Source organism: Mastigoproctus giganteus, chromosome 8 (genome assembly GCF_048544385.1).
Source record: "Mastigoproctus giganteus isolate SK-2022 chromosome 8, ASM4854438v1, whole genome shotgun sequence".
In the NCBI taxonomy this organism is placed as follows: Eukaryota; Metazoa; Arthropoda; class Arachnida; order Uropygi; family Thelyphonidae; genus Mastigoproctus; species Mastigoproctus giganteus.
The window spans coordinates 83299497-83321978 of NC_143582.1; the positions used below are offsets into that span (position 1 = coordinate 83299497).

A 22482-nucleotide genomic window follows, 5' to 3' on the forward strand; every position below is an offset into this window, starting at 1 on the left:
TCGTATGAGCAACATGATCAGTTTCTAGCGTTGTTTTTGAAAAAAAATGGACAAAGTTTCTTCCAGACACCATTCAATGTTTTTTTCTGAATTTCATCCCAAGATTCTTCAATGATTCTTACGGCATCTGAAACATTGAATTGTTTCCAAAAGTCTTTAACAGACATCTCACTATTTTGTCTCATAGCTTCATTCAGACGTGCAAACGAACACCTCGTGTAGTAGGCTTTGAATGTTTTGATGACTCCCTGGTCCATCGGTTGAAGCAAGCTGGTTGTGTTTGGAGGCAAAAACACAACTTTCACATGTCAGTCGAAATTAATTAGCGTGGCAGGCAGGTGACCGGATGCATTGTTAATAAGAAGGGTCAATTTAAATGGAATCTGTTTAGACTTGCAATAACGTTCGACTTCGGGTATGAAGAGGTGACTAAACCAGTTCTCAAAAACAGAAGCTGTCACCCAAGCTTTGTGATTTGACTTCCAAATCACTGGTAAGCTAATTTTAGATATATTTTTTAAAACTCTTGGGTTTTTGGAGCGATAAATTAAGAGAGGTTTTAACTTGCAGTCACCAGCTGCATTCCCGCCGACCATCATTGTCAATCGGTCTTTGGAAACCTTAAAGCCTGGAAAGTTTTTTTATTCGTGAAAATGATGTAATTTCCGACAAAAGTTGAGCATGAATTCGAACGCACACATATAAATATGACAGTTGGAATGCAAATTCTTGTATATGTGTGCAGCTCATGCGGCAGCAAAGTTGAATTTTGTTCATCTTTTGCTTTCACTCTCCGCCGTCTCACCGTATATCGATAGCATATGAAAAATGACCTTGAAGATAGTGGGCGGCAGTGTTGCCAAACGAAAAAATCAAGAACCGCGTAACTCCGAGTTCGCGTAAGTCGGGGTAGCGTAAGTCAGGATATTACTGTATATGAATATTTTTGAGTTTTGGAACAAATCATCTGGTTTTCCATTATTTCTTATGGGGAAATTCGCTTTGATATACGAGTGCTTTGGATTACGAACACGTTTCCGGAACAAATTATGCTCGCAAACCAAGGTACCACTGTATATCATTTTGCTTAGAAATCGCAGTGTCACTAAAGATAAGCATAGGAGCAGAAGAATCCTTTTTGCGAGATATAAGACAAGACTGAGTTTAGAAGGATTGAAATCAACTAGGTTGTCTTTGCCACACTGGAGAATTACCTGGAGATCGGCATCAAAGGAATTGGTAGCGGATATTCGAAAAGTTGAAGCTGATTGAGCAGGGCAAGGTTTTTGAAAATGGAAAGTGGAATGCAATGTACTATCATCGGCAAAACTATGGATAGGATTTCCAGTCAATGGAAGAAGGTCATTAATATACAAGAGGAAAAGAGTGGAGGAAAGAACTGAACCTTTTGGGACACCAGCATTATTGGAGAAGTTAGAAGACAGAGAGCCATCTACTATCACCCTCAGTGAGCGATCAGAGAGAAAACTGGATAAACAATCACAAAACACAGTTGGCAAACCATAAGATGGAAGCTTGTTTAGAAGACCTTTATGCCAAACATGATCGAAAGCCTTTGAGATGTCAAGAGCAACTGCTTGTGTTTCACCAAAATTTCATTGAATTAGTCCATAAATGGGTAACATAAGCCAGAATATCAACAGTGAATCGACACTGACAGAATCCATGCTGGCGATTGTTGATCAGATGGAAGGTTTCTAGGTAGGTTAAAAGTTGACGGTTAATTGATTTCTCCATTACTTTAGAAAGAGTAGAAGTAATCGCAAAATGGGACGATAATTGGATGTGAGGGACTTTTCACCCTTTTTAGGAACTGGCTGGATAGGAGCAAATTTCCAAGCAGAAGGAAAAACACCTTTGGAATAAGAAAGTGAAAAAAGCGGAAAAGGACAGTAGTAAGTTCAGGAGCACAGGTATTGAGAACAAGTGGAGAAATACCATCAGGACCTGGAGCTTTGTTAGCATCGCATCGAGATTCTTCAAAATCCTTATGACGGAAGACCACAGGAGGCATTGAATGGAATGAGTTGAGAATGGTGGGAGGTGTTTTACCACGATCATTAATATATGAGTTGGAAGAAAAATGGGATGCTAGCAAATCAGCTTTATCCTTGGCTTTATCTTTATCCTTATCTTTATCCTTTGTTCCATTCACTAACCTTGTTGCCCTTCTCTGTACTCGTTCCAGCAGCTCTACATCCTTCTTGAAATGAGGCCTCCAGACCTGTATACAGTACTCAAGGTGCAGCCTGACCATTGCCTTATACAAGGGAATAATCACCTCCCTATCCCTGCTAGAAAAATTCCTGTATATCATTGATAACACACCATGAGCTACTCTTGCAGCCCATCTGCACTGCTCAGAGAACTTCATATCTGCCTGCACAATTACCCCCAGGTCCTTTTCATTCTCTACCACTGTCAGTGTAGTACTACAGAGTTGATACGTTGCTCTGGAGTTGCTGTTTCCCATATGTAGTACTTTATATTTGGCAATGTTAAACTTCATTTGCCACCTCTCAGCCCATCTGCTCAACCTTTACAGATCCTGTTGCAGCAGCATAGCATCAGTAGCGTCCTTAACAATCCTGCCAAGACTTTGTATCGTCTGCAAACTTGGACAGTAAGCTTAATATACCATCATCAATATTATTTATAAATACAGAAAACAATGGACCCAACACTGAACCCTGAGGGACTCTACTAATAACATTAGTCCACGATGGGCAGTGTCCATTAATTACCACTCTCTGTCTTCTGCCACTCAAGGCAGAAGACAGAGAGTGGACATCGTTGAGATTAGAATTGAGACCACGTATATTTGGGAGCGAACTAGGAAGTGTTTGGTAGGTTTAGATCTTTTCGGAGATAAGCTTGCTCTATTAGTTTGACAATTCGTGGTGTAATCAATAGTAAAAAAAAAGTGTGGGGGGGGGGAGACATGATGTATGAAGTAATGAAATTTTTGGATATGGCATACACATGGCAAGAATATACCCAGATCCTTGACATAATGTGGCCTCGACAATGCCCTTTGCATATGCCCCCCCCCATCAGAAAAAGTACATGGGGTTTGGCAGACTGCAAGCGGAAATGGACATCATTGAGATTAGAATTGAGGCCACGTATATTTGGGAAATGAACTAGGAAATGTTTGGGAGGTTTAGATCTTTTCGCAGATAAGCTTACTCTGTTAGTTTGACAATTCATGGTGTATTTAATAGTAAAAAAAAAGTGTGGGGGGGGCATGATGTATGAAGTAATGAAATTTTTGGATATGGCGTACACGTGGTAAGAATATACCCAGATCCTTGACATAACATGGCCTCGACAATGCCCCCCACATACACACTACTCGGACTCCCTCCAGTCACTATCTGGCAGAATAGAGGTAGCACGATTATACACTAGCTGATCCGGAAGCCTCCTCAAGAGTTACCAATAGGTTCGGTCTGGTGTACTAACTAGCAGCTGGCCTGCGAACACCGTTTTAGAGCTCTACCGTTGAAATGTAAGGAAGATTGGATCTCGCGATGATATTCATCATAACCTGAATAATCATCAATCATACTGCATGATGGAAGAGTTGACCGGAACTTAGCTCTGGAGACTAAAATGGGTTCCACCACTCAAGCCTCCAATAAGCAAAGTGGTGGTATTGCACTGGTTGATGAGTACTCTACCACCTAGTATTGCTTGGTAACACAGAGGGGGGGGGGCATTCCTCCATGTGGTGTGGGCACCACACCTCGACCCCTGCTTACGTTGGTTCATACCTGGGTGGTCACCCACAGTGTGCTTGTGCTTGGAGGTTATACCCAGGATTACTAACAGTCCCACCAACATGAAGGTGCAAGCCGAGGATTTTGCTGTCACAGACTGTCCGGACTTCACCGAAATTGGGTATACTTGACTTGAATGTCACCCGAATATCAGTTCCATCAGCGTTTGACTCCCAGGTAGCCTGTACAACTTGTCTGGCATATCTGAGAGAATGTCTGTGACATACTCAAGGACCATGGCACACTACATAACTACCCTGGCACACCCTTTGATTGAAGGTATTTAAGCTTGCTTCCTTGGCACGTTTCTGCCTTCAGAACATCTTACTAATATGATCTGTTGCCATAACAAACAAGAACTGGTGAGGTATATGTAAACGTTACTTTGACCAATATCATCAGATAAATGCATATCTATATTATCCTTGTTTCACCAAACTAGCAGTTTCCCCGAACTCTTAAGGTATCCTAAATAATACTGGCAAAAACCCTTGCATCACCGTTGTTTAAATGTATCCCGTCTCTACAAAACAGATACCTTCTAAGTACAAGTGCCGGCCAAGCTGATAAAATGTTTCCCCCAAAGCCTTCCAGAGTCCTTCAGGTCTTGAATTAATTCATAAGGCTTTGAGCATTTAATATATCGTATCATGCCTGGGCAAAATTAAAGACACATAGAGATTCTGACTTAACTCGTTTCATTTCTTCAGCATGGTTAGTCCCCACACGAATAATAATCTGTTGGTGACATCATTAATTGTTGCTCCCGGCAGACATACCCTGGTTCTAGTTTTTCTCTCCTTATTAAAAAAAATATTTCCCGTTTTCCTGACAATAGAGTCTCCTAATAAAACTAAGTCCTTTTGAACTAGAGCATTTTGCACTTGGTTATTCTGTTCTGGGTCCTGAATCAGCTGTGCATCATGTGGTAGGTTACTACGGTCTTGGGTCCCCGAAGAGCTCACAGTTACATTTTTCTCAAGGGCAAGCACCGGGCACCTCCTTAGCCAGGTGGGCAGAAGCAGCAGTGTGTAGCACGCGCTTCTTGATTAGACCAAGGTTCGAGCCCGTGCCCACCAAATACGGAGGATGCGGAAAGATCAGGAAATGACTGTAGCAATATGGCCTTAGTTGCTAATGCTCCTAAAGACCAAATAACAAAGAAACAAGGGCAAGCACCCTTTTGTCAGTGACTCAAAATTTTTTAACAATGCACCAAATTTTAATTTTTGATCGGTACACTCCGTACAATGCTGACAAAGAAAAGAATCACCAGGTGAACTATGATTATCCACTAGGTCAACCTTTGAGTACGTGTCATACATGCCACAGGTTCTGCAAACAATGAAATCATGATTCACCCAGAAATCGTCATCGGCTATTTCTGTATGAGTCATGATACCTTCTGATGAAGTGTTCTTGGTGGATCTTGTCACAATCGTTGTTAAATTTACTAAATACCGCAGAAGTAACTTTAAAAAATATATATATTTATAATATTATAAAAATTAAATTTATAAACTATTTCAGGAAAAAACTTATATCAAAATAAGCTGCAGTATATTAAATAAATTAATTAAAAGCAATTATCTAACCTCTAATCTCTATGCTTTCCCTGCATTTTAGACTTAGCACTATGAAAACATCCTCTTACTATGAATGCCAACAGTGAAGTCTTAATTATGCAAATAGGACGTCATCAAGAGTGGAGAGACTTTGTTTGAGATGAGTCATTAATTAACCTAACTGCCTTTTTTTTCAATGGAATCTAGAAACCTGAGAGAGGATTTGGAGGCACCATCCCATATGTGGGAACAATAGTCCGTGGTACGACAGATTTGCATTTGTAAGTAATGCCTACAATGAAAGAGAAAACCCAGTTTTTGAGATGTAGAGGAAGCAATATTTGTAATGTGCTTATATCAAGAAATAGATTAGAAGTCAAGGTAATCCCCAATAGAGATATATCATCTTGCTTAGAAATTGGAGTGTCATCGAATATAAGCATACGAGAAGAAGAATCCTTTTTGCTAGATATGACAGGACTGAGTTCTAGAAGGATTGAAATCAACTAGGTTGTCTTTGCTTGACTGGAGAATTACATGGAGATAAGCATTTAAGGAATTGCTAGTGGATATTTGAGGAGTTGAAGCTGTTTGAGCAGGGCAAGGTTTCTCAAACTGGAAGGTGGAATCCAATGTGCTATCATCAGCAAAATTATGGATAGGATTTCTGTTCGATGGTAAAAGGTCATTAATATATAAGAGGAAAAGAATGGGAGGAAGAACTGAACCTTGTGGAACATCAGCATTAGTGGACAGGGAGCCATCTATCGTTACTTGTAATGAGTGGTCAGAGAGAAAACTGGATACCCAATTACAAAAAACAGTTGGCAAACCATAAGATGGAAGCTTATTTAGAAGACCTATATGCCAAACGCAAACAGAAGCCTTTGAAATGTTAAGAGCAACTGCTTGAGTGTCACCAAACTTTTCCATTGAATTTGTCTATAGATGGTTAACATAAGCCAGAATATCACCAGTGGATCAATATTGACAATCACTGATTAAATGTAAGGTTCCTAGATAGTTTAAGAATTGGTGGTTAATTGATTTATCCATTACTTTAGAAAGATCAGTCTAAGTGAAATGGGACAATAATTGGATGGGAGGGATTTTTCACTGTTTTTAGAAACTGGCTGGATATGAGCAAATTTCAAAGTAGATGGGAAAACACTGTTGAAATAAGAAAGTGAAAAAGGTGACACATAATAGGAGTAAGTTCAGGAGCACAGGTTTTAAGGACAAGTGGAGAAATATCATCAGGACCTGGAGCTCTCTTAGCATCAAGATTGTTCAAAATCCTTCTGACATCCTTTTGACGAAAGACCACTGGAGGCATTGAATGTAGGAAGTGCTTTACCAAGATCATCAATATGTGAGTTAGAAGAAAAGTATGATGCTAGCAGGTCAGCTTTATCTTTGGCTGAACTGGCAATAGAACTCTCTGGTTTTGACAGAGCTGGAGATGGACAACATGCTGCTAATAGCTTTGGCAAAAGGCCAGAATGCTCGATTACCATTTGGACAAGAAGCAAGTTGTCTACTCTTAGCTTGTTCAAAATCTAGTTTGGACTGATTAATAACTGCTTTACAACTGTTGAGCTTTGGTGTAGGCAGAAAATGAAGCTGGAGATTTGGATACAAGCCAATTGCGATATGCAGTATTCATATCTTGAATAGCCTTATCACATTTATTGGGAAACCAAAGTTTAGATAAAGGACAAGATTTTAAGATGGAGTGTGGAATAAAGGATTTCATCCCTACAAGAATAATTTCAATGACACAATCTGAGCAAACGTTGACATCAGAAGATTTCAAACAGTAATCCATCCAAGGAGAAGAAATCTTGTGGATCATTCTATTTTGCATTCTTGTTATGCCAAAGAACACAAGGTTGAGAATGGCTACAGGAGAAAGGCTCCATTGGAGAAGAGACCATCACCAAATTGTGATCTGAGATACCTAGAGGACCACTCATCTCAACCGTGTACTTAGAAGGGTTGTTTGAGTTGGTTGAGAAAAAAATCAAATGTGTTGGCTGTGTGGTTAGGATTGTCTGGTATTCTAGTACATATATGAACAATCTGTGCAAGGTCATTAGTAATTGCAAAAGCCTTAGCATCTCGATCAGCTGGGTCTGTGTAATTCGAAAAACAGAAGCCAACTGGAGTTGTGAACATTAAAATCACCAAGGAAAATGACCTCACTGTTAGGAAAGTTGTACTGGAGAAAGTAAAGTTTCAAAGAGAGAAAGCCAAGGAGTTCTAAGTGATTAGTGGAGTTCGGAGAATGATAGAGGCAACAGATGAATTTGATAGAATGTTGTAAAGATACAAAGAAGATTCTTCTTTGGCTTCTCTAAGCCAAAGAAAATTGAAAAGAGGAGATTCCAAATTACTAAGTTCCTGACAGGGAATATCAGAGTGGACATATGAGCAAGTACCCGCCTTTGAAGTGAAAGAAATCATACAGCAAATAATTTGGACAACTGAGATGAGTAGTGGTTGAATAATCTGATAATTGGGATTCTGTTGGAAAGAGTACATGAAATTTGGCAGACTGTAGTGGAAATGGACATAATTGAGACCACATATATTTGTGAAATAAACGAGAATTGGTTGGGATTCAGATCTTTTTCCAGATAAGTTTGTTTTATTAGTTTGACAATTCAAGATGTATTCAGTTGTAAGTAAAGGTGGAAGGGAGGTAATGAAGTTCTTGGATATGGCAAGAATGTACCCAGCTCCTTGACATAATGTGGCCTTGACAGTGTACTCTCTCCATACACACTACTAGTACTCCCTCCAGTCACTATCTCTCACAGTGGAGGCAGCGAGATTATACACTAGCCAATCCCGAAGTCTCCTAAGAGAGTTACCAAGAGGCTCAGTCCGGCGGACTATCTAATGGCCGGTCTGCGAACACCGTTTTTGAGCTGTACCCTTGAAATGTAAGGAAGATTGAATCTTGCCAGGATATCCATCATAATCTCAAAAGACATCACTCATATTGCATGATGAAAGAGATAGGGGGGGGGTTCCAGAACTTTGCTGTGTAGACTAAACATGTGTTCCACTGCTTCAAGTCTCCAATAAGCAAAGTGGTAGTATTGCTCTGGTTGGTGAGTCATCTACCACCTAGTAATGCCTGGTAACAGAGAAGGATGGCATTCCTCTGTGTTGTGGGTGGCACACTTTTGATCCCTGCTTATGTTAGTTTGCACCTAGATGGCCATCTCCAGTATACTAGATGCCATAATTCAGGACTTGCACATCGGTGTTATAACAGTCCCACCATCATGAAGGTGCAAGCAGAGGATTTAGCTGTTGTAGATCGACCTGACTGTGCTGAAATTAGATCCACTTGACTTGTTTGTCACCTGAATATCAGTTCCACCAGTGTTTTATTCTCCCAGGTAGCAAGCTCAGCTTGACATACCCAAGAGAATGCCTGAGACAGCCTCAAGGACCAATATAATATAGACTGTAAAAAAAAAATAATTAAATGATGATCCCCATAGTATATATTATACTAATGAGTGCATCTTTGAGATATACTAATCAGTGCACCATTGAGAGGGCATTATAGCCACGGCAACTTATGTGCCATCAAACCCCCATAACAACAACAGCATCATTGAAATATATTGTACTAATGAGTGCATCATAAAGTACAAACAAATTCGCTCCCTTTGCGCCTCACACTAGGGAGGCAGATTTACCAAGGATGCAATGACATGGTTGCTCCAAAGTCCTCATGGTCAGTGGGAGGAGGTCCTGGAACCAAGGCCTCTGTAACATTATTTTTTAGGCCACTAAAAATATGCATACCAGGGTTCTGGATTATCTAACTGCTTTGCATGTAGACCAGCCATGTGAACTATGGAAGGCGGGAGCAATAATTGTCAGCTTATTTTGTTTAAGGAGACTTGGACTGAATTACATATGCAGTATATGAAAAAAAAAAGCAAGCAAGCCAAATTTTGAAATGCATCCATTTGTACCATGTAGGGTTTGGCCTGAATACCACCACAAAATAAATATTTATAAATTTATTTTGGAGAAGGCTGTACTATTTTAATGAAACTTAGATATATTAAAAAACATAACTGCTTTTTTAACATATTTAAAAAATTTCTAGTTAAATAGGACAGACTGAGCTCAATTAAGTAAATAGCTATTTTGAAATAAATTTTCTTTGCCTTTAAAAAATTTTAATGAAAAGTTACATATTGGATGGGTCTTTTGGAGGGGGCTTAAGAGTATAGCAATACCCCACATAGCACTGATATCGGTACCGAAACTGTTCCATATTATATGAAACCGTACTGATTGAGGTATAATTATAATGGGTTTTAATTGAATGCATAGCAGAGAAACAAGTCTATAAACAAATTATAATAAATCTATAAACAGTTTGTGCTTGATAACCAATTAAAAGGATTTGAAATAAAAAAATATTGCAAAAATTTTATTAATGAAAAGGTAACATCATGAGAGATGAGAAAAAAGCTTTATTGTTTATTTATGTATTTCAATAATAAAGTCTAGTGAAGTCTTCTCTTCTTTTTATCAGCATAAGTCTTTGTAACAATGAATCCCATCTTGTAAAATTTGCTGTATCTTTATGCCAAGTTCAAAATCCAGATTTCCATTCATAATTGCCTTGCAGGCCATGTCAACCTTGCTCCAAAAAAACTTTCTCCAATTCTTCTGTTGAAAATTCTTTTGGTGCCACTTCAGTATTATCCACTTAAGAATTGTTTTCCTCTCCTTCATATGCAGTTTTGCTTGTCGATTTTAAGGAGCATTGCATCATCTAAGTCATTTGCATGTGAGTCATGCAATCACATTCATTGACAGTGTCCAAAGTTTTGAATCCCAAGGCTTTTCCAATCTTCACAATGTCTTATGCAACTGATTGAATTTGCGATTCAAAACCAGTGAAATCATTTGCCAAATGGGGCAAAACATGCTGCCAAACAGAATGCAAGTTGTTGGCAGTGATTTATAGCCAAGATGCAAATATATTTTTGATCGTATTTAAAGGGGTAAAAAAATAATAATAAATAAATAAATTGTGAAATGAAAAGTTTGAAAAGCTATCATGTCGTCTCGTCAGGATGGAATTAAGAATACTGAACACTGTTGCACATTGCCACTGACTGCCCAAGGAGAGTTACTGACACGTGTATGTGAGACAATAGAGTTGGCACTGCAGCATATATGTATGCGTACCTAGGCTATGACAACACAGCATATATGTACAATACGTGTCTAGGGCTCTAGGCTATCGAATGAGTTTTAATATGTACAGTAAATTTGACTTAAACTTAATTGAACCATGTTATAGTGAAACCTGTGCTGTTTGAAACCATGCTAAGCGAGGTATTGCTGTATATGCAAAATTGCAGTTGCTAAACATTACACTTGAAATATTCTTATCATTTCACAAAGTATTGTTTAATCTTCTAAATAAATTTGAAGTAATATCTTTGTAGGAGTTTTATGTGGAATTAATTACTGTAATTAATATCACTCATATACCACACGAAATTAATAATATAGTTTATTAAGCTTATAGCCTAAACCAGTGGTGAGCTGTGAATATTTTAACAATGGCCTCGCAGTTTTGCCGACTTTTTTGATGTGAAAGATCCTTGGGGATTCCTGCCATCACTTCCGTGACGTCATCTGCGGCAGGCTTCCACCAGAGGCACTTCCTAAGTTCACACTACTAGTCTGTGCCAAGCATTCACTAGTGTGATTAGAACGCGTGACGCATTTTTCGTGACCATATGATATCTCGAGTCAGCCTGGTCATCATGCCACCCTCCCCTCTTTACAATGATACCTGGATACCATAGTATCTAGAGTTCTAACTGTTTAGATTTTTTTTAATAGTATAATGTCACAATCATACTTCTTGAAGTAGGTATGACTGCAACAATACAAATATCTGTCGCCAATTTATTTTTTCATCTCACATTTTCGTAACATTCCATTGTTTGGTGCCCCGAACAGCTACATATGTCGTTTAAACTACAAGGTCGGTACTTCAGTCGACACTATTTTCTAGACATTAGATACGTTGCAATTGCAGGTACACATCAGTTACTTTAGTTATCATAAATCCATTGTATCTTCTTGTCTTCCAGAAATTATAAAAATTTGCGAATGTTCAATAAAATATTTACAATACAAAAGCTCTATTATTTTGTAAACAATGTCCAAATCAAAATACTTAAAAGAAACGCGAAGGATTCACATAAAACCATCTACCGCACATGCTTGGTACACGCGCCACTTTTTTATTCGTCTCTTTTTTTTACTAGAGAAATACAGGGTTATTCAAAATGAAGTCCGGGGTTTCAGAATTTTTTTTTGGGAAAGCGCATGTGTCATAATCATTTGTAGCCATCTCGAAAGAACGCATGATATCTCAAGTTTCGTTCCCACACTCGCGATGTTTGGTATGCTGCATGGCTAACCACCAGATGGCGTTGGATGCATCCTGCTGTGCAGTCGTTCGTTTACCTGTGACGCCAGTTCTGCTCTGTTGCGACATGGCTTCGGAATGTAATGAGAAAGCTTTTACTGTGTTGGAGTTTCATGTAAGTAAATCTGTTACCATTGTGCAATGCCACTTTTGGACAAAATTTAAGAAAGATCCGTCGACGGACAAGACAATTAAACGATGGTATACGCAGTTTAAGGAGACAGGATGTCTGTGCAATGGAAAAAGTCCCGGTTGCTCGCCCATATCAGATGCTAATGTGGAACGCATTAGGGAAACTTTACTAAGGAGCCCAAGGAAATCCATTACGATGGCAAGCAAAGAACTTGCCCTCGTAGTGGATTGTACAGGAATTGTTTGAAACCCCGGACTTCATTTTGAATAACCCTGTATAATGGATACATATTTTTTTCATGATAAAATTTTAATATTGCGAATAAAAAATAACACGAAATATTTCCCATATCACAAAAACTATCACAAAACATTCTACAATATAAAAACAAATATTAAATAAAAAACAAACTCTTCTAGAAAAGGTACACAATTATTATTTTTATTATTATTATTATTATTAGCTATATGGTACATGGAAGCCTGAGGATTTATGCTGCACCAGCCAAAAAAAAAAAAAAAAAAAAACCCAAGTTACCCTGAGAGAGAGAGAGAGAGAGCGAGAGCGAGAGTGAGAAAAGTAGAAGGGAATCACCAAAAAAGAGAAGAATGATGATATCCAGATCAGGACCCGTGGTGTGCCAAGCCCATACTCACCAGATGTGAGCCCTCGGAGTTAAATCACAGATTACATAAAAAAAATTATTACACAAATATTCAAGAAAAATTTATTCTTAAAAATGACCATACAAAATTTACTTCTTTATTAATATTTGTTGTCGATTTTCTGCGTTGCTCGAGCTGAGTGATGATTACAGAGGAATGATTTGACGTAACGATCCGGATCAAATTGAAGCAGTGGTTTTCCATTTAGATGTATGGTCAACATTATTCATTCATTTATACAATATTATTCATTATGCTGATAGCACTGCTAATCGCAGTGGTTTAAAAGATATTTCTGGCTTTTATAATCGAAGAGGGAATTTCACTCGATTTTAAAGATAAACTGTCTTCGACAAAATCTCTAAAATCATTAATTTTTATTTCATATTTTATCAGAAAACTTAAATTTCTTATTCGTTTTTCACCATCTTGCCACGGAGATGAAAGTTCTTTCGTATTCCATGATTCCAGGTAGCATATGTTTAAAATTTCTTTCAATTCCTCATCGTCAATAGTATCATTATTTTCTTTATTTAATTTAAAATTACTCTGTTGCATTAATAACTTATTCTTGATAACGTGTCACGAGGTAATTTTTTAAATGTGTTCTTACTTTCGATTCCTTCAAATTCTTTCAACTTCAACATGCTCTCAATTTTAGCTTCATAATTTCTTTCAGAATTTTTGAAATTAGCATTAGCATTGATAGTTAGAGTTATTAATTTATCTGCTTTTACTATAATGATTAGTGCTAAATCGTTAAGAAATTCCAGATTGAAAAGTCGGTTTAATAATCCAGAATATTTAATTAACTTTCTGATTCAAAATGTTTGCATTGCACAAAGTGGGATCATTCCTCCAACCCTCAATTACCGTCAGTAAGCTACAAGCTGCCCATTGTGGCCCGAACACACGACCGATCTTTATAGTTTCTGCATCAAGTTTTTTAGCAATTGTCTTTAATTTGCACTGATTTTTTGGAGATTGGTGATACAGTTTTTTTTTAATTATTGCCTGAATGCATTATATTTTAGAACATTTTCTGCACAGTGAAAGCCTTGACGAAGTTTCAAAATCTGCCAACATTTCCTCTTCGTAAAGTTTATATAATATCTTAGTTGCCTCAATTCCCCCCCCCCCATGTTGCTACTCTCACTAGTTCTTTGAATACAGTGCAAAATGTCGGAATCACATGAATATTCTGCTACTGTGACACGTAAACATAGACAGGAGACATTTACTGGAAGGCAAGGTTCACTCACTTCTCCGAAAAACATATGACTTCTTGTAGGAGTAAAGGGAAACCACAACACAGGTTGACCAGAGGCTATAATCCGTGTCGAGAAGCTTCTTAATCCTCTGACTGGCTATGGAAAGCATATTGACTAGCGTGACTGCAGAGGTTTTATGGACACCACTAACATTGTGAAATGGTAATCCCTTTCACCCTTAACTCGCGCTTTCTAATTGCCTAAAGGCCAGAGGTAAGAACTATGCATACAAAGTTGTCTCTCCTAACCCGTTTGTTACATGGAAATTTTCTTCGTTCACCGGAAACTATTTTAAATGTAATTACCAAGGGGGAATCAAAAAAATTCGCTATAAAGAAGTTCGTTAAACAGAGGTCCGACTGTAATTGAATCAAAAATGAAGCAATTTTAAAATACATAATCGATCAATTGCGCCATTAAAATGCTGGGAATGGGGCTCCGCTTGCCCCACCGTAGTTTCGGCTCTAGATACATAATATTTGCATTCAGGATTTCATTTGTAAAATGAATAATCGTCTTAACAATGAGCTCGCATATTTTCAGAGAAAATAACAATGGGCTCTTGCGAGCCCACTATAGCTCACCACTGGCCTAAACCACTATACATTTAAGGTGACGTTTCAAGCATCTTACCGATACCCATCATTAGACATATAGTGGTTTTCGCTATAAGCTTAATAAACTGTATTATTAACTTAATTTGGTATATGAGTGGTATTAATTATAATAATTTTCAGGGTAAATAACCACGTAATGTCCTTCCCTAACTATATTAGTTTTATGTGGGTTTCATTCTGCTTAGTCAGCAGTTGGTCTTAGACAATTTACTGTTGTAGAGTGCCCATAGCTTTTTAATTCCATATTCACAACGGCTTTTGTTTATTGCATACTCTAAAATTTAAGTAATTAATATAAATAATTCTATTCAGGTTTGAAGGTTGAAGGTAATATGTGTTTTAGTCTTATTTTGCTTATGGTGTATAAAGTATATATAGTATGAAACAGAGCTGTAATACTCAATACGTTCTACGTTGATATTAATATTCGTAAAATAATAAGAGGAGTTTACCTCATTATAGTACGTAGAACACTTCCGTATGATACACTCCAGAAATTAAAACGGAAAAAATGAAAAAATTGACAACTTACCGGTACATTAGAGTAAAATTTAAATAATTAAAATCCAATTTAACACAATTCAAATCAATTTAAAACAATTAAAAATCAATTTAACGCAATTAAAAAGAATCTAACGAAAATATTCAAAATGATTTTCCTTCCTTAAGCTGACAACACTTTTCGACCATATGTCGTGATCACAGGAATGAAAATATCAGGAAATCGCTTTTCGACCGTATGTCGTGATCACAGGAATGAAAATATCAGGAAATCAAGTTTCATTCCTGTGATCACGACATACGGTCGAAAAGCTTTGTCAGCTTAAGGAAGGAAAATCATTTTGAATATTTTCATTAGATTTTTTTTAATTGCGTTAAATTGATTTTTAATTGTTTTAAATTGATTTGCATTGTGTTAAATTGGTTTTTAATTATTTAATTATTTATATTTTACTCTAATGTACCGGTAAGTTGTCGATTTTTTTTTTTGTTTTTTCCATTTTGATTTCTGGAGTGTATCATACGGAAGTGTTCTACGTACTATATTGAGGTAAACTCCTTATTATTTTACGAATAAAGTATATATGTACACCATAAAGAATATATAGAGAAAGATGTAATAAATTATATATATAAAGTATATATAATGAAAGATGTAAATTTCACTAATTTTAATATACTGTATTAAAATAACAGAATATAAAGTACTGTTATTTTTTGATCTTTTTACTTTCATTTTTCATCTCGTTCATCTTTACCTTGTTTTTTAGGTTTCATCAGCTACTTCACAGTCAGTGCCACCTGTCATTTCTTCCCAAGGGCCATATCCATCTTCAATACAGTCTTCTGCTACTTCATCTCACGGACTATATCCAACTGCAGTACCTTCTTCCACTTCATCTTACGGACTGTATCCAACTGCAGCACCATCTTCCACCTCATCTTACGGACTTTATCCAACCACAGTACCATCTGCCACGTCATCTCAAGGGCATTATCCAACCACAACCACAGTACCATCTGCCACGTCATCTCAAGGACATTATCCATCCACATTATCCCCCATTACTTCAGCACAAGGATTGTATTCATCTGTTGCCACATCACATCCTTATCAGACTACTAATAGAATGACTTCTGTAAGTTTAATATAAGGGCATAATTTGAAAAGTATTTAAATTTGTAATTCTACTTAGTTTTTTAGGATTTCTAATATATCACAGTGTAATTGATATAGTTGAAATTTTCAAATAAGTTGCCACATTACATACACGACAGCTTATTTGAAAGTGAGACATTGAAAATTACACTTAAATACAGACTTGAAAAACCTGTCAACGTGTAATAAGAGACCTTTTGATTCTTTCTTTAGTCTCCCCCCACCCACAGTTCTTCAAATAATCTTGAAATTGCAGCCTGCCATTAAATCTCTTTAGAAAAGGAATAAATACTATTGACTTCTGTTTTCTTTAGTTGGTGTAAGACTCCATATTATACCATTGACATAAGAAGTAAATACTAAACACCTGTAGATCCAGTAATTAATTTTGCAGTCAGGATTATTATGTTGGAGGAAAGTTAACTGTGCCCCTTTTAATCTGTAATACACAAGAAAAGGTATTTATTTCTCAAGACAGGCTTTGTTTCCTTTTTCCCTTGGTCTAAAAACAGATTCAGTTTCCTCTAGAAGGTATAATATATGTGACTTTTTTTTTTCTTTTTCTTTTTTTTTTTTCTTTTTCTTTTCTTTTTTTTTTTCTTTTTCTTTTCTTTTTTTTTTTTTTTTTTTTGTTAGTTGTTGGTGCATCGGCTTCTGTGGCCATAATGCACATCCCAAGGTTTTTGTATTTTCTTCTCTAATCCAAGCCCGAGGCGGGATTCGAACTTGCGACCTTTGGGTTGCTAGGCAGGCACTTTACCAAACCGGCTAGCCTGGTCAGCATATGTGACTTCTAAAAGTGTTCTAAGCAAAAGAAATAAATAAGCTTCACCTTAAAGAAATTAAAGAGTAATTAAATAAATAACAGTTATTCCATGTCAGTTAAGAAAATACAAGAAGCTTTTTTGGATCTAATGTGGGTTTGAATTAAACAAGGAAAACTTTCTGGAGTTTCAAATGAAATTTGTGTTCTTCTAGATGAGAGTTGAAGCATGTGAAATAAAATATTGTTTTATTAGTAAAACGTCTTCTCTCAAGTAAAGTGTATGTTATCCAATCCAGTTATTCTAAAGAATCACATCATCATCAGCCATTTTCAATCCACTGCAGGATGAAGGCCTCTCCAGCAACTTTCCAGTTCCTTCTATTTTGTGCAATGCCATCTATTTACTATCCACAAACTCGTGAATTTCATCTGTCCATTTCCGTCGTTGTCTTCCAGGTTTTCTTCTAGCTCCTCTTGGATACCATTCTTTTATTTTCTTAGTCCATCTGTCATCATGTCTTCGAGCTATGTGTCCTGCCCAAGACCATTTTAGTTCTTTAGTTTCGATAAGAATGTCCTTTACTTGAGTTTGCTGCCTAATCCATGTGTTTCTCTTCTTATCTAACAGTCTGATTCCCAATATAATTTGTTCCATTCTTCGCTGTGTAGTTCTCAGCTTCTCTTCCATTCTTTTGGTGAGTGCCGAAGTTTCACTTCCATAAGTCATGGTGGGGAGTATACATTAGTTCATTATTTTACGTTTCAGACAAATTGGGATATTGCTCCTCAGTATGTGACTATATTTCCTGAATGCTACCCATCCAAAATTTATTCTTCTCTTGACTTCCAGACATTTATCATTATTACAGCTAATGACTTGTCCCAGATAAGTATATGACTCCACCTTTTCAATTACTGCTCCTTCAATCATTATATCCCTTTCTGTGGCATACTTTTTCATCATTACTTTTGTTTTAGCCATATTCATCTTTTGTCCAAAATCCTTACTAACACTGCATAAGTGATTCAGATTTTCCTCTAATTCTTTGGGATCGTGGCTAATGACCACAATGTCATCTGCAAAGTGTAAATGGTTTAGGTACTCTCCATTCACATTGACTCCTTTCTGCGACCAGTCTAATCTTCTGAAAGCTTCCTCAAGGGCAGTATTAAACAACTTCGGAGATATTGTGTCTCTGTGTCGAACTCCTTTCTCAATTTTAAATTTGCTACCGTACAGCTTTGTCTAGTCAAATAAAGGAGGTTGCATGCTCATATATTTTCTTCAAAATCATAATCACAGATTTTATAAAACTGTAATAATCTTAGATTTTCAATTATGCATTGTGATTGGTTTCAATAAATACTTTCATAAAAATAAAATGGTTAATCCTCTCCAAATTCTTTACTTTTATTTGTTGATTATTCATTGACATTTACTGTTGAAACGTACAATACACTTGCATTTGCTCTGCAGAGCCGAGAGTTTGGGAACCACTACTGATTGCATGCAAGTGTATGCCTGCTTGCCAGTGTTGCCAGAAGCTTTGCTTGCTTGCTTACTGTTTGGCAACACTGCTGCTTACTCGAGTTGTGATATATGGCACAAATTCAAATTAATCATTAGCAAATATAATAAAAATTACCATTAACATAATTTCATGATATATTTATTCTTTGGCAGGCCGTTTATTATGTATATTTTGAAAACGACCATGGGCCTGATTATGCACTTTTGCGGGCCAGAGTTGTGCTGCAGACTGGAGATTGCCCATTCCTGCTTTAAACATTGAAAAGCTTCACAATGTGAAAGACCATATTTTGCTCTTCATCTTCTTGGTTCTGTTCCTCTACTTCCACATTCAACAAGGACTCGATTATTTCATCATCACTCAAATTTTGGGTTCCAGGATTGTCAAAATCACATTTTAACCACGCATTGGAATCTTCATTGCATTCTCTGCATATTGAAATTCATTTTAATATTTCCGTGACTTCTTTTATAATGTTTTTATATGTGTTACTGTCATCAGAAGTTTCCAATGGCCTTTTGAAGATTTTGTTCCATGATTTTTTCAATGTTGGCACATCTGTAGAATTCCAACCTTCCACTAACTTTAAGCAACAGTCATTTTAAGTTGATTTTTTTAAAGAAATTTATATCACATTCCTCATCATTATCACCAGCTGATAAGAGCTGTTGACTGTGTTGTTTTCTTTGCAGGCATTTTAGTGTTTTCATTATACATTGATCCATTGGTTGTATTACAGATGTAACATTTGGTGGAAGAAATTTAACCATAACAATTTTGTCAATCTTGTTTAAGATTGACAAAATCTTAAACCAGATCGACGGATGTGAAGGTGCACTATCAAGTAATAATAATGTTTTTCCTTCTTTACCAATTTATTTTTTGTTATTTTTTTACTTCTGGAATAAACGTTTTTATATTACATCATTTGAAAATTTCAGTATTCATCCATTCTTTTTTTCTGATGATCATGCATAACTGGGAGACTTCTTGCATTTTTTGAAGCATCTAGGAATTTTTGACTTCCCAATAAGAAACAACAGCAATCAGTGTCTGCCAGTTGAATTGGCACAAACTATCATGGTCATATATTCTTTGCCTGTTTTGTACCCTGGTGCGGTGCTCTAACGTCGCGAGGCTAAATGATCTGCTGTGGAGTGCTTTCCAGTTTAAACCACTGTCTTCAACATTTCTTCTAGAAACAACTTCAACATTTCTATAAAAACGTTTTTCTGAAGATATGTTGGCAGAAAGCTTTTCTCCATAAATTTTAAGTTTGCTAATACCACCACCATGTCACGTCTTAAACTTTCCGAGCCAATTGGAACTTGCTTTGAAGTTCAGGTCTCCATTTAATTTTGTATTAAAAAATATTGCTTTTTCACATAAATTACCAGATATTGGCTGTCCAGAAGATTACTATTGAAAAAACCATATGTAGACAGCCTCTTCAACTTTAGTTTGAGTTTTTCTCATAAATTTACATGCTAAATTGCATCCTCGTTCATCAGATGATTAGAGAATTTTATAAGGCTTTCACTATTTTACTTTATGTCCTAGACTGTTGACATGCCAGCTCATATCTCTCAGCCAAAAAACATCCCGATTCACCCCTTTTCAAGACCTTAATTACTGCTGTTTTGTCTTTTAATGTTGGCACAATATGTTTTCTTTTTGGTGACATATGGTATTAAATATTTTATTTTATAAATCACAATCGAAAAAATTCCCACTCATGTGCATTGGCTCAAGTGCATTGGCTAGCCATGCTCAGGAGATTAGGGTATTTCTAAATGGCAAATTTTTCATGCCATACTTTCATGCATACTGCCTGCTTCACCATGCATTGTGCAACACAATATCTGCTACATATTTTCTCTATAATTATAATATATTATTATGTATTTGTCCTGTGCAATCTGGATAATTGAGCTTCTACTGTATGTTTCAATGACAAAATAAAATTTATTTCCACCTTGACTAGTGCATTGCATTTCAACTGTTCTGAAGTTTTGCACAGTAGATCTATTAGAGCTTACTTGTCTTCCAATGTTAGATGTCAGAGGAAAGCACAGTCAGCTAAATCTTCATCATACTCTTCTAATTGGGGCATGTAAGTTGCTGCATTATGAACCTGGTTAAATTGATTCTTGCAGGGTGGAGCAACATCAGACTTTCATTTAACACAAAGACTTACTGTACAATAGATGACAATTCATTCTAGGTAGCATAATCTCTGCCTTGCCTAGTAAATACCTTCAAAGATTGTCAATCAGTGTGCTACTTGTATTTTAAAGGAAGTCTTGATGTCAGCTATTCTAAAATTTGCCTTTGACATACACTGATTTACTCTATGACACTAGGTAACACATCAGATTAAATAACTGCTGATTAAATTATTGTTACACAGCATCACCTCCTGCTATTATTCAAGGCAGTATTATTACAAATTGTATTACACAGTTACAGCAATACCTTTCAGGTACTACAACATAAATCATGTTTCAGAGGCAAAACAACATTCAGTTCCACAGAGCCTCCTATATAAATCAGTTTGATTACTGAAAGGGGCATTGCAAAACTCCTTCATTTCTCACTTCCAAACAACAGAAATTAATACTTCAATTCTGTGTCATGCCATACTTTTTTTTTTTTTTACTTCTATAAAATGTGGAATGTTCTTTCAGGTTTGAGTCAGGACCTGAAAACAGTGAAAAAAGTTCATATAACTTGTCTGATTCAAAATGATTATAGAGTTATGGCTATTTGATTTTTTTGAAAAATGGCTTTAAAAAATAGTTAAAATAATAAATAAGAATAAGCATTCACATATCTCATGAAATGTATATTCATACTAGTGATACTTTGCTTATTTTTTATTTTTATTGTTTAAACTCCCATTAAACTCCCAAGCCATTTTTTTTTTTTAATATCCAAATAGCTTTAGCACTGTAACTTTTTAGAATCTGACACATCTTTATGTGAACTTTTCTCATTGTCTTCAGGTCCTGTATTAATGCTGAAACTGCAGCCCATGTATTATGAAATACTATATGTGGACAGGACCTGAACATGGTAATTGCAGGCATGTAATAATCTGTAGGGCATGCAGAATTCATTTGAGTTAGAATTTTTAATATTAGTCCTGATTTCTTTGGCCTAGAAATAAAACTAGTAGAAATAAATACTTGTAGGTAGAAGGAATTTGTTTTGTAGAGACGGGATACACTTAAACAAAGGTGGTGCAAACGTTTTTGCCAGTATTATTGAGGATACCTTAAAGGTTCAGGGAAACTGCTAGTTAGGGGGGATGTGGGTAATACTGACACGCGTTTATCTGATAATATTGGTCAAAGTAACTCTTGCACATACCTTAAGAGTTCTTATCTGTTACCCCAACTGGACGTATTATCTAGATGTTCTGGGGGCAGAAACGTTTCACGTGAGCTGGTAGTTAATGCCAGAGAAGAGAGCCTAAAAAACTTCAAGGGTTGTGTTAGGGTTGTTAAATATACAAGAACAGTAAGTTTTTAATTATTTATGTTAGAAGTGTCGTCAATAAAATGAGTGAATTCGAACTGTTGGTTAAAACAAGTAACGCGGACATAATAGGACTTACAGAGACGTGGTGCCACCCGGAAATTGGGGATGATGAGTTTCAGTACGGTTTGTATAATGTATTTATGAAGGATAGGGTAGATAGAAGGGATGGTGGGTAATGCTTCTTACCAGAAGCAGCCTGAGTGCGATGATAGCTTTCCCGGATTCAGACGTTTCACATGCTAGTATAGAATCTGTATGGTGTGAGATAGTTGGAAACAAAGGTATAATGCGAGTAGGAGTAATCTACAGACCAGGTGATTGTGAAGATTATGACAAAAGCCTCTACATTCAAATGGAATGGGCAAGTAAGCGTCAATGTCTTATTATGGGTGATTTCAATTTGCCTCTAATTGATTGGAGTAAATGGGAAG

The 22482-nt window shown here is 36.5% G+C and overlaps 1 protein-coding gene across 1 annotated transcript in view; it reads left to right on the top strand.

Moving 5' to 3' along the window:
• Positions 1–22482, top strand: part of LOC150081685 (annexin B9-like) — a 208120-nt gene that overhangs the window by 68937 nt on the left and 116701 nt on the right. Inside the window, exon 3 of the mRNA XM_090380286.1 lies at positions 15822–16190. Within this exon, the coding sequence (XP_090236412.1) occupies positions 15822–16190 (369 nt within the window). The remainder of the gene's footprint in view (positions 1–15821; positions 16191–22482) is intronic.